General features: G+C 46.4%; 1 protein-coding gene across 1 annotated transcript in view; it reads left to right on the top strand.

Annotated features, from left to right (window-relative positions):
- The window catches only part of LOC128691544 (uncharacterized), a 504,586-nt gene that overhangs the window by 472,425 nt on the left and 17,161 nt on the right, over positions 1-15,000 (top strand). The window contains exon 11 of the mRNA XM_070088746.1: positions 8,993-9,068. Coding sequence (XP_069944847.1) covers positions 8,993-9,068 — 76 coding nt within the window. The remainder of the gene's footprint in view (positions 1-8,992; positions 9,069-15,000) is intronic.

Here is a 15,000-nt window from a genome sequence, read left to right as displayed (position 1 = left end):
TCTTCATTATTGTCTTCAGTACGTTTTGAATCCATGAACGAAATGTTTGGATCTCGTGCTGGAGGTAAGCATGATAGTGCTCATGTACTGCCATGTTGTCGTGTGTACTAACACGTAATGTTGTTCACTCACAAGTAATACTAATCACTCTTATGTATTCCTGTATTCTGTAGTCCTGTGTACCTCTATGTACACACATATACTTCCATCTAGTTCCATGTACATAAACTCCCTCTTGATAACTCAGTCCTGTGTACCTCTATGTACACACATATACTTCCATCTAGTTCCATGTACATAAACTCCCTCTTGATAACTCAGTCCTGTGTACCTCTATGTACACACACATACTTCCATCTAGTTCCATGTACATAAACTCCCTCTTGATAACTCAGTCCTGTGTACCTCTATGTACACACACATACTTCCATCTAGTTCCATGTACATAAACTCTCTCTTGATAACTCAGTCCTGTGTACCTCTATGTACACACATATACTTCCATCTAGTTCCATGTACATAAACTCTCTCTTGATAACTCTCTCCTTATCGTATCCCCTCATCTTCCTTTCACCCTTTTTTCTCCACCTTGTCCCTTCTATTTCGTTCCTGCCTCTCATGTTCCTTCCTTCCTACTCCACTTTTGCTCCTTCCTGTAACTCTCCCTCTGTCTCCCTGTTTACCCCTCCTTGTTTCTTTACTTTTCTTCCCTCTCTATGCCTCTCTAGTGCTCCCTTCTCATTCTCTTGCCTCGTTATTTAAAACAGATGATTTGTTGTAATTTTACTCAGCAGGTTGCCTGGGCCCCTGCCTGTGTAGGTCTGTGTACGTCACAGAGACGGGTAGATAGATAGAAAAAAGATAGACAGATGAATATATAGATAGATAAAGAAAGAGAGAGAGAGAGAGAGAGAGAGAGAGAGAGAGAGAGAGAGAGAGAGAGAGAGAGGAGGTAGGTAACAGTTCTTGGCGTGTGAATAAAGGTAGGAACGCTTAATCTAACTTAAAAGAGAGAGAGGGAGGGAGAGGGAGAGAAAGAGAGAGAGAGAGAGAGAGAGAGAGAAAGAGAGATAGAGAGAGAGAGAGAGAGAGAGAGAGAGAGAGAGATAGAGAGAGAGAGAGAGAATGGGAATAAATACCAGAATCAGTTAAAAAAAAAACTCGGATATTTACAAATTTCTGACACTAAATAACGAATATTGGTAAACAGAAGGAAAGAGAGGATTATCTGCAAAACATTTTCGGGGGAATTAAAAAAAATATTCGTCCCAGGAAATATTCGATCTGCATGTAAATTTTCATGGTACGTTTTCTAATTTTATTTTGGGCCTCGTTGAGGGGATGGCTTTACTAGGGCGAGAAAAAAATATGGTAATTCAACTTATGAGAAATTATGACAAATTACATTCGTGTGGTACTGTGAAAATTTGCGTATTTGAACATATCTCCCAAGTTTCAAGTATATCAAGCTGGTATACTTGCGTATATGCCACATAATGAGGCAGCATATTAACCTGCTTAGTGCAACTCTAATATGCTTGCGTAATGCAAATACGTCACATTTAATAATTCAACACCGTGATTAACGAATATATACGCCATTTATATTTTTTTAATATCGTGAATAACGTGTATATATGCCACTTACTACTACCAGAATATACTTGCATATACACCACTTATGAAAGTGCAACGCGCTGACATACTCGCGTATACGACACTTTTACCGGAATATTTACCCGGTTTTGTCGGGCCACAGTGTTCACATACGCTTTTTTACAGATTTTTTAAAGTAGGTAGTTCCATGGTCATTAAGTGATACGTGATGAGACAGCCAACACATGTGTCTCCCGTTCAAAACACATTTGTCTCTCACTTTCAGCATTTATCCAAACACACGTCTGCCTCTCTTTCAACATACGTGTCTTTCTGTCTTTCAGAGCATGTGTCTCTTTCAACACATGTGTCTCTGCTAAAATATGTGTCTCTGCTAACATATGTGTCTCTTCTAACATATGTGTCTCAACTTAAGTGTCTCTCTCTTATTACACGTGCGTAGAATTAAACGCAAAAAAAGTATCGAAGATAATTATTTTCAGTTGTCTAAAATGTAGACAACTGTCTGCCTGAATCAGTTTCCAATCATGTAATGTCAGAATATATGTGGTCTGACTCTTTTGACGACAGTATTTGTCGTGGCCTGTCTCTTGTGATGTCAGTATAAGTCATAATTTGCCTTCCATGGTATCAGTAGTTGTGCCTGGCTCACATGAAGTCAATAGATGCATCTGGCTCACTTGAATAGATGTACCTGGCTCACATGATGTCAACAGATGTACCTGGCTCACATGAATAGATGTACCTGGCTCACATGAAGTCAACAGATGCGCCTGGTTCACATGAATAGATGTACCTGGCTCACATGAAGTCAACAGATGTACCTGGCTCACATGAATAGATGTACCTGGCTCACATGAAGTCAACAGATGTCCTTGACTCACATGCAGTCAACAGAAGTATCTGGCTCACATAGAGTCAGTAGGTGTACCTGGCTCACATGAAGTCAGACGTACCTGGCTCACTCGACAGTTACCCTCCGTTGTACCCCTGGAGGTACTCGGAGGTACTAACCTTTTCACTGCAAGCATTTCACCAAAATTTTGTACCCCAGTTAACTGAGACTGTTGTTGTTGGGTGTTGCTTATATTTATATGAAACACTAAACCCGTGCGGATAATTTAGCGTAAGGAGAAAGCGGTTGAGTGGTTCTGAGAATATTACCCTATTGTGAAAGTAAAGAAAAAAGACATATATAGAATACTGTAGAGTAAAACCTGGAGCTCCCTCACACCAGATGACGAACACATTGGCTCGGTCCCCAGTGTACATGTCGTTCCTAGCCAGACCTTGTTCTTTCACTCAGAGTAAATAGGAGTGCAACGGACAAGTGAAGTAGCAGCAGCAACACTCACAGGAAGAGGCATTCTTGAGGTTCCCTAGCGCTCGGGACGCGGCCCAAAGCTGGGGTATGGCTCGTAAAGGATCCTGTAATGCTTGCTGCCTTTGCACCTCCTGACATCGTCTGCTGCTATACAGCTATCACACCCTTCTAGTCTAGTGTAGGTAGGGTTTGTGGCAGCTCAATGTGTCTAGCTTCTTCCGCTGAGCCTCGTGGGGGCGGGGAATGGGGCTTGGCCTGGGGACAGCCAGCCCCAGAAGACGAGGAGGTACTTGTACATCCTCCCGTGGCAGACATTGGTCCGAGACACTCCCTTGACAAGGAACCACGGTAGAGCCACCACTTGGAAAAGGCCCGGGCCGGGAGATTATACTGGCGAATCTAGAACAACAACTTAGGGTAATGATAACCTCAACCTGGTCTTGTTCTTAGTTCTAAGTTAATGATAACCTCAGCCTTGTCTTGTTCTTACACCCAGGATAATGATAACCCCAGCCTGGTCTTGTTCTTAGATCTAAGTTAATGATAACCTTAGCCTGGTCTTGTTCTTACATCCAGGGTAATGATAACCTCAGCCTTGTCTTGTTCTTACACCCAGGATAATGATAACCTCAGCCTGGTCTTGTTCTTACACCCAGGATAATGATAACCTCAGCCTGGTCTTGTTCTTAGATCTAAGTTAATGATAACCTCAGCCTTGTCTTGTTCTTACACCCAGTGTAATGATAGCCTCAGCCTGGTTTTGTTCTTACACCCAGGGTAATGATAGCCTCAGCCTGGTTTTGTTCTTACATCCAGGGTAATGATAACCTCAGCCTGGTCTTGTTCTTACACCCAGGGTAATGATAGCCTCAGCCTGGTCTTGTTCTTACATCCAGGGTAATGATAGCCTCAGCCTGGTCTTGTTCTTACATCCAGGGTAATGATAACCTCAGCCTGGTCTTGTTCTTACATCCAGGGTAATGATAACCTCAGCCTGGTCTTGTTCTTACACCGAAGGTAATGATAGCCTCAGCAGGTGTCATAATAGTTTGTTTTAAAGACGACCAAGACGATAAGGTCTTCTGTATTAAATCCAAGAAGCCCATGTGGTGTTAAATTTATTGTGAAATATGATTTGGACAAACAAGGGGATGGGACAACGCTTGAATATCTTTATTGTGGAGACGTTTCGCCATCCTGTGGCTTTATCAGTCTATTTTTACTTGAGACGGTGGAAGACGTGAATCAGTAGTTTGAGGTGATCAGTCCTTCAGTCTTGATAGGAGGTGATCAGCCCTTCAGCGTTGATAGGAGGTGATCAGTCCCTCAGCCTTGATAGAAGGTGAGCAGTCCTTCAGCCTCGATAGGTGATCAGTTCCTCAGCTTTGATGATTCTATAGTGTCGCATATACTTGTCTGTTGTATATGCCATTAAAATCATTATACTTGGAAGAGAAGGCCTTCACAGTCCTGTGTCTAGAAACAAAATCAGATTTAGAAGCTTCTTGTTCTCTCTGCGTCAATGGGTACGGCGGTGGTGTTGTATATGAGGTCACCCAAGCGTCGGGGAGAGGCTGGCTGAATGACCCACATGGGTCTAACGCACAGCAAAAATCTAATAAAATGTAACCGGATAGGCCTTAGAGTGCATCACATTTACAACAGTTTATCTATAGCATAAACCCCCAGAGTAGTTTAGTTATTTGATAACATTTTAAAAATATTTTATTCACTCAATAGATCCCCCCAAATCCTTTATATATCGTGAAAATTTCTCCAGCACCTTTATTAGAGAAAAATGAACCAAAACGCTATGGCACTGAATCAGAATAATCTTCCTTGCGTAATTATAAAGAAAGAAATATTAAGGTTTCCCTAATAATCTCTAATCTTCTGGTACTCCAAGAGACGGAGAAACGAATAAAATAACCAGAGCAAAATATATTCTGTTTTTCTGTTTTCTTCTGTTTTTCTAGCTCCAGTGACTGAAAGATTCCAAATTACAGTCTATCAAGTCTCCCAGCACCCATTCGCCCAAGATTCTTAGCAGCAACTCTCCAAAAAATCCGTAGCACCCAGTTCCCAAGCTCCCTAACACCCACTTTCAGCCCAAAACATTTTCACAAAAGTGAGTGCAGTTTGAACCCTGAACCCTGCTGGAGGTAGTTGCCACCGTCCACCTTGCTCTGCTGATGTTGCATGTCTTCCGTCCACCTTACAAACGGCGCTACCCCGAGAGTTTTATGGAGTTTCGATTTTAGAAAGTTTCCCATATATTGTTATTATAGAAAACGAGAAATAAGAAAGTGGGCATAAGCCTGTCAACTCAGCCTTTGTAGGAGCCGAACTCTGTCTTGAAGGAGCCTCCCCCCCCCAAAAAAAAAAAAAATAGTGAAAATGCTATTTATATCGAGACTAACATTTTTTTTTTTTTAAATTATCAGTTCTTTAAATTCATGCATGAATTTCACCTCTTTGTATAATGCAACAAGGTTATATACAAGGAAAGGTTTGCATCTCAATGTATTCTCCACTGTTGGTGTGAAGGTGAGATGTAACCTTGACTCAGGCGCATCGATAGACTTTCAACAAAACAAACCACGCAGCTTTAATGCATTATATATTCTGAGGTGTATTTCCATATATATTTATAAACCGAGAGCCGCAGAGTATATCCACTTTCAGGTGTTTATCTTTGAGATTAAAGTACTCTGACCTGATGGTATAGAAGGAACATGCAGCACTATTTAATGACTTCGTACAGTCGATGGGTTTCACGCTTAACAACCAGACTTTAACACTGCTTGTATATACAGTAATGATCTAAGACTCTTAATAATCACTGGAGCGAAAATTATAGATTATGGCCCGAACAAATTATATATACCGGAAAACCCTGAAGTCAAAAATCAGCATTTTCATTCCATACTAGACAACCAATTCACGACGCCATTAAACTTAGCAACCAATAAACAGTTAACCAAACCAGTTCCAGAAATGGAGTGAATTTAATCGCAAGAGCAATTGAACCTAAGAGCTGTGATAGATATGTACAAGACACTTCAACAGTTTCCCAGCATGGAACTGGAATGGAATGTAAATAATGACACGCTGCAGTAATTGAAAAGCATTTCGCCCACACAGTGAGCTTTAGTAAGTCAGTAGAGAATATATGAGAAAGAGGACTTTATCTCACAGGTAGAAACGAAGGAAGGTGATTATAATTATTATGATTATGGGGGAGCGCTAAACCCGTAGGATTATACAGCGCATGTGGGGGGGGGGTGGATGGAAGGCATTCAGGCTCAATTCAGGGAACCGGAGCACAGATCCAATTCCCTAGATTAAGAGTCCTTTATCAACGTCAAGGAACCTTCCTTAAGGGGACCAAGGAAGATGAGGAGCGTGGGATTATATCTTAAATAGAAACAAAGGGAGGTGAGGATCATGGGAGTATCTCTCAGGTAGAAACAAAGGGAGGTGAGGATCATGGGAGTATATCTTAGGTAGAAACAAAGGGAGGTGAGGATCATGGGAGTATCTCTCAGGTAGAAACAAAGGGAGGTGAGGATCATGGGAGTATATCTTAGGTAGAAACAAAGGGAGGTGAGGATCATGGGAGTATCTCTCAGGTAGAAGCAAAGGGAGGTGAGGAACATGGGAGTAACTCTCATGTAGAAACAAAGGGAGGTGAGGATCATGGGAGTATCTCTCAGGTAGAAGCAAAGGGAGGTGAGGATCATGGGAGTATCTCTCAGGTAGAAGCAAAGGGAGGTGAGGATCATGGGAGTATCTCTCAGGTAGAAGCAAAGGGAGGTGAGGATCATGGCAGTATCTCTCAGGTAGAAGCAAAGGGAGGTGAGGATCATGGCAGTATCCCGGGGCTTGGGTGCGTGCACTGATACAGTATCTTGATTCTCGGACGCCTGAATAACTTGAAGTGTAATGTAAACTATAGGGTTACCTAACATGAAGGTTTCCTGGGACTGTTTAATGGTGTTAGATCTGCTTGCAAATTGTAAATATTATCTTCTCTCTTTTGACTCGATTTTTAATAATTCATTTAACATCTGTCCATTTTAAGAAATGACTGTCGGTGTCTAGATGAAAGAGAGAGAGAGAGAGAGAGAGAGAGAGAGAGAGAGAGAGAGAGCAGAGCAGAAATCAGCAACTACAGACCAGTGTCACTCCTATCAATCACTGGTAAGATCCTTGAGACAATAATCTCAAGACAAATGACAGAGTTTTTTGACTTCCACTCACTACTTTGTGACCGTCAATATGGCTTCAGGAAAGGTTACTCTGCTGCTGATCTGTTGTTAAACCTCTCCACTAAGTGGCACCAGTCACTGGATGAATCCAAAGTCAGCTGTGTGGTAGTACTGGACATTGCTGGCGCTTACGACCGGGTGTGGCACCAGGGCCTCTTAGTAAAACTTCAAGCACTGGGAATTGCAGGCTATACGCTATGTCTCCTCAGTGATTACCTTCATGGTAGATCTCTAAGGGTAGTTCTCAATGGAACGGAAACAGCAAGACATCCTATTGGGGCAAGTGTTCCACAAGGAAGCGTGCTGGGACCATTGTTATGGAATGTCTACTTCAACGACCTTCTTCATCTCATCCCAGAATCCCATGCATATGCAGACGACTGTACTCTGACATTCACTTATCCAAGAGAAGAAATGCCAGCTGCTCTAAGCTACATCAATCACCAGCTAAGAGCTATATCAGCTTGGGGAAATAGATGGCAAGTAACATTTGCACCTGAGAAAATGCAAATGATGATCGTCTCTAGGCACCATGGTGGTAATGCTGATGCAGGTTAGTAAGGATGAATGGGGAGGGTGTTGGGCACCTGGAGAAGAAGTTGATATCCTTGGGGTGAAATTTGACTCCAAACTAACCATGAAGAACCATGTTGTAAATCTTGCAAACAAGGCAGCCAGGAAGCTTACAGCACTTCTCCGTATCTCGCATCTGCTTGACAGTAGGGGTTGCAAGATTCTGTACGAGGCACAAGTACGCTCACACCTTGAGTATGCTCCACTTTCTTGGTTTGCCTGCCCCCCCTCTCATCTGCGACTGCTTAATAGAGTAGAGAACAGAGCAAGACGTCTCATCTCTCGCCTGGGCCCATCCTGGATAGATCTGTCATTTCAGCAGAGACTTCAATACAGGAGGGATGTGGGTGGCCTTACTGTTATGCATAAGGCCAATATTGTCGAAGTACCACACTTGGATCCACTTCGAGGACAGCGTGAAACAAGCTTTTATGCCACAAGACGGGCAGAAAGCAGTAGGTTCACACTGGCTGTGCCCTTCTCCAGAACATCACTGAATCTGAGATCATATATACCCAGGAGGACTCGAGTATGGAACACATTCGTACAGCATAATGATGTAACGAGGTAAAGTTAGTTGATCAAATGAAAATGCTGGCCCACAGATGGCTCCAACTTCATCCTGTTCCCTACTTGTATGTCTCATAACAATAAAAATGCTTTCAAATGAGCTGATGTAGGTAACAGCTCTTAGCTTGCCAATAAAGTCAGGAATCCTTAACTTGTAATTAGCTTGTCAATAAAGCTAGGGATCCTTAACCTAACATTGTCAAACCCTGTGTAAAGAGAGAGAGAGAGAGAGAGAGAGAGAGAGAGAGAGAGAGAGAGAGAGAGAGAGAGAGAGAGAGAGAGAGAGAGAGAGAGAGAGAGAGAGAGAGAGAGAGAGAGAGAGAGAGAGAGAGAGAGAGAGAGAGAGAGAGAGAGAGAGAGAGAGAGAGAGAGAGAGAGAGAGAGAGAATTATCATCCTATTAACCACATGACTCACGAAATCGTAAAACACTATCGCAAACAAACCACGGAACGGGTGGGGCACTGGCCTGGAGTTTTACGACTCACTCGCCGTGGGTTCAAACCCCCCCCCCACCTCTTTCCGTGGAATATTAACCACAATTTGTAATCACATATTCATCTCGCTCATATCAGCATCACATCCCGCTGACTGCCTTCCCAGGTGATGCAACATGACCTTGTGTCTTCCCCTGGCAGATCACATCAACCACGTGAGGAAGGTGGCCGGTGTCCAGCACGTTGGTATAGGAGCTGACTTCGACGGAGTTAACAAGTAAGTAACTTTGAGTAACTGTAAGATACATGAATAAATAACTGTGTTATATGATGAGAGACTTGCTAAATGAAAGTCCGCTGTTCTTTATAACAGCTAGGTGGTGGTAACAGAAGCTAGTTACCGTTGTCAGAAACGATTCTGCCTGAAGAGAAGAACACCCTGAGGTTGATTAATGAATGTTTCGGTCTCACACCGAGGTTCTCTTCAACAATCTGACTAAGAGGGCTTGATCGTGACCTTGGTCAGTGCTCATTACACTTACGTTTAAATGAGGTTAATGTTCAGTCCACTGGGAAGATTTTTGTGTGGGTAAAGGTCACCAAATCAGGTGGTATCCAAACCCACTCTACACACCCAAAATTACTGACTCCATCTCCTTTTCCTTTCATTAAAGATATCAAGACTGATCTTTTCCTACTCATCCATTTCACGCCTCTAGGCAATACCATCCATATGTGAGCACTTGACAGAACAGGATTTATGCCTCTGTATATTTGCAAAAGTCATTCCAACATCTATCTCATTTCTAACATCGATGTCTCATCCCCATCATCTATATCTCATCCGCAACATCCATATCTCATCCCAGGCATCCATCTCTCACCCCCGCATCCATCTCTCATACCAAACATCCGTCTGTCATCCCCAGCATCCATCTCTCATCCCCAGCATATATTTCTCATTCCCAGCATTCATCTCTCATCCCCTGTATCCATCTTTCATCCCAACAACCGTCTTTCATCCCGCGCAGCCATTTATCATCTACAGCTTTCATCTCTCATCCCCAGCATCCATCTCTCATCCCCAGCATCCATCTCTAATTTCCTGTTTTCATATGTTACATTCAAGGGAAAGCGATAAACCCACTTTATATAACAAAGGTCAGAATAGCTCCAGTTCCTTGAATTAAGAGCCCTACCTCCTTTAGAAGTTGTTTCTTCGAGAAAACCTTTCAGTGATCACTCTCAGAACTCACCACCATCCTTCAGAACCCACCAACATCCTTCAGAACCCACCACCATCCTTCAGAACCCATCTCATCTATTTGAAATCACCACCATCTTTTAGAACCCACCACCATCCTTCAGAACCCACCTCATCCCTCACGAATCACTTCAGAACCCACCACCATCCTTCTGAACCCACCTCATCCTCCTTCAGAGTCTACCATCGTCCTTCAGGACCCGCCACCATACTTCTAAACCCACCATCGTCCTTTAGAACCCACTACCAATCTTCAGAATCCATTACAATCATTCAGAACCCACCACCATCTTTCAGAATCCACCACTATTCTTCAGATTCCATTACCATCATTCAGAACCCACCACCATTCTTCAGAATCCATTACCATCATTCAGAACTCCCCTCCATTCTTCAGAATCCATTGTCATCATTCAGAACCCATCACCATCCTTCAGAATCCACCACTATGCTTCAGAATCCACTACCAGTCTTCAGAATTCATTACCATCATTCAGAACCCACCACCATCCCTGAGAACCCACCTTATCCATAAAATACCTCCCTAGATAATAAGTAAAGCAGCCATGTTGAGTCAGTCAGAAGAATCAACACCTGGGCGTCTACACTGCAAACAGAACTGAATGCCATTATAATGGCACTAGAGTTATCTGGCGACACTCTATGATAAATACTGATTTTATGTTGTCACTGAAGGCACTTGGCCTCACATGATGACTAACAACATTCTCATTGAAGAAGCCAGTTTTAATCCCTCGTGGATAACCAGATCTACACTAGTAGCCAATAATAATAATAATAATAATAATAATAATAATAATAATTGTAATAGTAGTAGTAGTAGTAGTAGTAGCAGTAGTAGTAGTAGTAGTAGTAGTAGTATCAGTAGTAGTAATAGTACTAGTAGCAGTCTGAAGATAATACATGGAAGCAGAGGCAAGTTGCATGGCAGAGTGTGTACGGACTCACTCAGTCCACCTGTCCAGATATAACAAAAGAAGCACCGATCATCTTGCTCGAGATAATGTGGAAGTGACGTCCGGAAAAATAATGTCCTCGCAATAAATAAGAGACCAGTTATTTTCTCTGACATTGTCTGGAGTGTTTATTTTCCCCGTCTCAACGGCGCTACTCCTCGCTGGTTCCTGGAGACACTCTGAGGAAGGTGTTGCTCCGGTGCTGACCGGGGAGAGGGTTTACTTGTCATGAGTTATGGTAGGGTGGGCTGTCTCAGAGGGTCTCATGATCTGGAAGACCGTAGTCTGGGAGACCGTGACCTGGAAGACCATGGTCTGGGAGACAGTGGGGTGGAAGACTGTGGTCTGGAGAAACGTGGTCTAGAGGAGCGTGGTCTGAAGAGTGTGGTCTGGAAGAGAATGGTATGGAAGAGCGTGGTCTGGAAGAGCGTGGTCTGGAGGAGCGTTGTCTGGAGGAGCGTGGTCTGGAGGAGCGTGGTCTGGAAAAGCGTGGTCTGGAAGAGCGTGGACTGGAAGAGCGAGGTCTGAAGGAGCGTGGTCTGGAGGAACGTGGTCTGGAAGAGTGTGGTCGGAAGGAGCGTGGTCTGGAAGAGCGTGATCTGGAAGAGCGTGGTCTGGAGGAGCGTAATCTAGAAAAGCGTGGTTTGAAAGAGCGTGCTCTGGGGGAACGTGGTCTGGAAGAGCGTGGTCTGGAAAAGCGTGGTCTGGAGGAGCGTGGTCTGGAAAAGCGTGGTCTGGATGAGCGTAGTCTGGAAGAGCGTAGTCTGGAAGAGCGTGGTCTGGAAGAGCGTGGTCTGGAAGAGCGTGGTCTGGAAGAACGTGGTATGGAAGAGCGTGGTCTGGAAGAGCGTGGTCTGGAAGAGCGTGGTCTGGAGGAGCGTGGTCTGGAAGAGCGTAGTCTGGAAGAGCGTGGCCTGGAAGAGCGTGGTCTGGAAGAGCGTGGTCTGGAAGAGCGTGCTCTGGAAGAGCGTGGTCTGGAGGAGCGTGGTCTGGAAGAGCGTGGTCTGGAAGAGCGTATTCTGGATGAGCGTAGTCTGGAAGAGCGTAGTCTGGAAGAGCGTGGTCTGGAAGAGCGTGGTCTGAACTAGCGTGGTCTGGAGGAACGTGGTCTGGAAGAGTGTGGTCGGGAGGAGCGTGGTCTGGAAGAGCGTGATCTGGAAGAGCGTGGTCTGGAGGAGCGTAATCTAGAAAAGCGTGGTTTGAAAGAGCGTGGTCTGGGGGAACGTGGTCTGGAAGAGCGTGGTCTGGAAGAGCGTGGTCTGGAGGAGCGTGGTCAGGAAGAGCGTATTCTGGATGAGCGTAGTCTGGAAGAGCGTAGTCTGGAAGAGCGTAGTCTGGAAGAGCGTGGTCTGGAAGAGCGTGGTCTGGAAGAGCGTGGTCTGGAGGAGCGTGGTCTGGAAGAGCGTAGTCTGGAAGAGCGTGGCCTGGAAGAGCGTGGTCTGGAAGAGCGTGGTCTGGAAGAGCGTGGTCTGGAAGAGCGTGGTCTGGAAGAGCGTATTCTGGATGAGCGTAGTCTGGAAGAGCGTAGTCTGGAAGAGCGTGGTCTGGAAGAGCGTGGTCTGGAAGAGCGTAGTCTGGAAGAGCGTGGTCTGGAAGAGCGTGGTCTGGAAGAGCGTGGTCTGGAAGAACGTGGTATGGAAGAGCGTGGTCTGGAAGAGCGTGGTCTGGAAGAACGTGGTATGGAAGAGCGTGGTCTGGAAGAGCGTGGTCTGGAAGAGCGTGGTCTGGAAGAGCGTGGCCTGGAAGAGCGTGGTCTGGAAGAGCGTGGTCTGGAAGAGCGTGGTCTGGAAGAGCGTGGTCTGGAAGAGCGTATTCTGGATGAGCGTAGTCTGGAAGAGCGTAGTCTGGAAGAGCGTGGTCTGGAAGAGCGTGGTCTGGAAGAGCGTGGTCTGGAAGAACGTGGTATGGAAGAGCGTGGACTGGAAGAGCGTGGTCTGGAAGAGCGTGGTCTGGAGGAGCGTGGTCTGGAAGAGCGTAGTCTGGAAGAGCGTGGCCTGGAAGAGCGTGGTCTGGAAGAGCGTGGTCTGGAAGAGCGTGGTCTGGAAGAGCGTGGTCTGGAGGAGCGTGGTCTGGAAGAGCGTGGTCTGGAAGAGCGTGGTCTGGAAGAGCGTAGTCTGGAAGAGCGTGGTCTGGAAAAGCGTGGTCTGGAAGAGCGTGGTCTGGAAGAGCGTGGTCTGGAAGAGCGTAGTCTGGAAGAGCGTAGTCTGAAAGAGTGTGGTCAGGAAGAGCGTAGTCTGGAAGAGCGTGGTCTGGAAGAGCGTAGTCTGGAAGAGCGTGGTTTGGAAGAGCGTAGTCTGGAAGAGCGTGGTCTAGAAGAGCGTGGTCTGGAAGAGCGTGGTCTGGAAGAGCGTAGTCTGGAAGAGCGTGGTCTGGAAAAGCGTGGTCTGGAAGAGCGTGGTCTGGAAGAGCGTGGTCTTTAAGAGCGTGGTCTGGAAGAGCGTGGTCTGGAAGAGCGTGGTCTGGAGGAGCGTGGTCTGGAAGAGCGTAGTCTGGAAGAGCGTGGTCTGGAAGAGCGTGGTCTGGAGGAGCGTGGTCTGGAAGAGCGTAGTCTGAAAGAGCGTGGTCTGGAAGAGCGTAGTCTGCAAGAACGTTGTCTGGAAGAGCTTGGTCTGGAAGAGCGTAGTCTGCAAGAGCGTGGTCTAGAAAAGCGTGGTCTGGAAGAGCGTGGTCTGGAAGAGCGTAGTCTGGAAGAGCATGGTCTGGAAGAGCGTGGTCTGGAAGAGCGTGGTCTGGAAGAGCGTGGTCTGGAAGAGCGTAGTCTGCAAGAGCGTAGTCTGGAAGAGCATAGTCTGGAAGAGCGTGGTCTGGAAGAGCGTAGTCTGGAAGAACGTTGTCTGGAAGAGCGTGGTCTGGAAGAGCGTGGTCTGGAAGAGCGTGGTCTGGAAGAGCGTGGTCTGGAAGAGCGTGGTCTGGAAGAGCGTAGTCTGGAAGAGCGTGGTCTAGAAGAGCGTGGTCTGGAAGAGCGTGGTCTGGAAGAGCGTAGTCTGGAAGAGCGTGGTCTGGAAGAGCGTGGTCTGGAAGAGCGTGGTCTGGAAGAGCGTGGTCTGGAAGAGCGTGGTCTGGAAGAGCATGGTCTGGAAGAGCGTGGTCTGGAAGAGCGTGGTCTGGAAGAGCGTGGTCTGGAAGAGCGTAGTCTGGAAGGGCGTGGTCTGGAAGAGCGTGGTCTGGAAGAGCGTGGTCTGGAAGAGCGTTGTCTGGAAGAGCGTGGTCTGGAAGAGCGTGGTCTGGAAGAGCGTATTCTGGATGAGCGTAGTCTGGAAGAGCGTAGTCTGGAAGAGCGTGATCTGGAAGAGCGTGGTCTGGAAGAGCGTGGTCTGGAAGAACGTGGTATGGAAGAGCGTGGACTGGAAGAGCGTGGTCTGGAAGAGCGTGGTCTGGAGGAGCGTGGTCTGGAAGAGCGTAGTCTGGAAGAGCGTGGCCTGGAAGAGCGTGGTCTGGAAGAGCGTGGTCTGGAAGAGCGTGGTCTGGAAGAGCGTGGTCTGGAAGAGCGTGGTCAGGAGGAACGTGGTCTGGAAGAGCATGGTCTGGAAGAGCATAGTCTGTAAAAGCGTGGTCTGGAAGAGCGTGGTCTGGAAGAGCGTGGTCTGGAAGAGCGTGGTCTTTAAGAGCGTGGTCTAGAAGAGCGTGGTCTGGAAGAGCGTGGTCTGGAAGAGCGTGGTCTGGAAGAGCGTGGTCTGGAAGAGCGTGGTCTGGAAGAGCGTGGTCTGGAAGAGCGTAGTCTGGAAGAGCGTGGTCTGGAAGAGCGTAGTCTGGAAGAGCGTAGTCTGGAAGAGCGTGGTCTGGAAGAGCGTGGTCTGGAAGAGCGTGGTCTGGAAGAGCGTGGTCTGGAAGAGCGTGGTCTGGAAGAGCGTAGTCTGGAAGAGCGTAGTCTGAAAGAGCGTAGTCTGGAAGAGCGTAGTCTGAAAGAGCGTGGTCTGGAAGAGCGTGGTCTGGAAGAGCGTGGTCTGGAAGAGCGTGGTCTGGAAGAG

The sequence above is a fragment of the Cherax quadricarinatus genome, chromosome 26, assembly GCF_038502225.1.
Source record: "Cherax quadricarinatus isolate ZL_2023a chromosome 26, ASM3850222v1, whole genome shotgun sequence".
In the NCBI taxonomy this organism is placed as follows: Eukaryota; Metazoa; Arthropoda; class Malacostraca; order Decapoda; family Parastacidae; genus Cherax; species Cherax quadricarinatus.
The sequence above is the reverse complement of the archived record's forward strand: the minus strand, read 5'-3'. Positions and strand labels throughout refer to the sequence as shown.